The sequence below is a fragment of the Pterocles gutturalis genome, unplaced genomic scaffold (genome assembly GCF_000699245.1).
Source record: "Pterocles gutturalis isolate BGI_N339 unplaced genomic scaffold, ASM69924v1 scaffold36950, whole genome shotgun sequence".
In the NCBI taxonomy this organism is placed as follows: Eukaryota; Metazoa; Chordata; class Aves; order Pterocliformes; family Pteroclidae; genus Pterocles; species Pterocles gutturalis.
Genome location: NW_010139480.1, coordinates 1 through 1696, shown reverse-complemented (window position 1 = coordinate 1696; position 1696 = coordinate 1). Strand labels below are relative to the sequence as shown.

General features: G+C 61.8%; 1 protein-coding gene across 1 annotated transcript; it reads right to left on the bottom strand.

Moving 5' to 3' along the window:
- Positions 1-364: 364 nt before the first annotated feature.
- On the bottom strand, positions 365-1693 carry LOC104469020 (mitochondrial uncoupling protein 3-like; the record flags this gene model as incomplete). Its single annotated transcript, XM_010083351.1, has 4 exons — positions 365-467; positions 667-847; positions 934-1035; positions 1600-1693. Coding segments are annotated over 4 exons (480 nt in total), but the record flags the coding sequence as incomplete, so codon positions are not given.
- Positions 1694-1696: the final 3 nt, after the last annotated feature.

Sequence of the window (1696 nt, the reverse complement as noted above, 5' to 3'; positions counted from 1 at the left end):
TAACCGGAATCCCCCCACCCCCCGCCCCTAAGCTCCCCCCTGCCTGCCCATCCACTCGCCTTCTTCCCACTGCTGCCGGGAAGCCATGCTCTTCCCAGCTGGAAAACCCAGAAGCATATTTTTCCTTCCTCCATAAACTCCTCTCTGGAAACCTCTGTTTTCCCATGTTTCTCCAAAAACAACGTCGTTTCTCCTTCCCCTCTTGCCAGTCCCTCTCCGGGGAGGGTCCTGTAGGACTTGGGGGGTCCTAGAGGACTTCAGGGGGCCGTGCGGCATCGCTGGTCCCCCACTGCTTCAGCAATTAATATAATTTACTCCAGTATCTCGCCAATGCTGGTGAGAGGGGCCGGGGTTTTGGGGGTGGTCAGGATCGGGCCGGCCAGGCCAGCACAGCAGCGCGCTGCTGCTCGTAGGCGACGAACATCACCACGTTCCAGGAGCCCAGCCGCAGGAATGAGGGGGTGAACCTGCGCCGGGAAAAACAGCTCTGGAGGGGGACAGCGTGGGGGACACCCCTGCAGTCCCCAAAACCCTGTGTGGTGTCCCGCTACCCACATATTTGGGGTGTGCGGGGTGATGCCGTGGCATGAAGCGGATCCGGTGCATGCTGGTGGCTGTGCACGAGTTTGCTGGTGCTCAGTGGGGGGTGTCTCCCCCCAAACTCACCCCTTGTAGAGGCCGGTGAGGCCGTCCTGCACGAGCAGGGCCAGGAGGCAGCTGAGCGCGTTGCGGTACTGCCCAGGGCCCGCGTTCATGTACCGTGTCTTCACCACGTCCACCGGTGACGCCACCACCGTGGCGCAGAAACCGGCCCCGAAAGCAGCCACGAAGTGACAGGGGAGGTTGTCTGTGGGGCAGAGATTAGGGGTGAGGGTCGTAGGGATGGGGACGGAGCCCGGTGGTGTCTCCCCCCCGCCCCGGTGCTGTCCTCACCTGTCATGAGCTGTGCCCGCAGCAGCGTCTCTTTAATGAGGTCGTAGGTGACAAGCTCGCTGCAGTTGATGATGGCGTTGCGGGCGATGTTGGGCATCATCCCTGGGCAAGAGGGGGATAGTTTTGGGGATGACTGTCATACCCGTGGGATGTACTCCTGTTACTGTGCTCCCGTCCCTGATCCCATTGCTGAGCTCATCCCTCTCCCCATCTGCATCCCGCAGCCTGTTCCCATTCCGGTTCTCATCCCTATCCACATCCTGGTACCCCATCCCATCATCTTCCCTGTCCCCATCCTTTTCCCCATTCTGGTTCCCATCCCTGTCTCCACCCTCTGCCATCTGCATCCCCTGTCCCATCCCTGTCCCCATCCTCATCCTTGGCCACATCCCTGTCCCCCCCCAACTCCTTGTCCCCATCCTTATCCCAATCCCAGACCCCATTCCTGTTCCCATCCCTGTCCCCACCCTATACCATCTGCATCCCCCATCCCAGTCTTGTCCCCGTCCCCTTCATCGCCATCCCTGTCCCCAACCCACTCCCTGTCCCCATCCTCATCCCAGCTCTCTGTCTCCATCCCCGTGCCACTCCCTGTCCCCATCCTTATCCCAATGCCTGTCCCCATCCTTGTCCCCTCTCCCTGTCCCCGTCCCCTCCACCCGATACCTCTCCAGAGCCCGCGGACGCCCTCCTCCCTGGCGATGGTGCGATAGGCATCCACGGTGCCGTTGTACCGCCGGCTGCCATCCACCAGCGCCCCGGT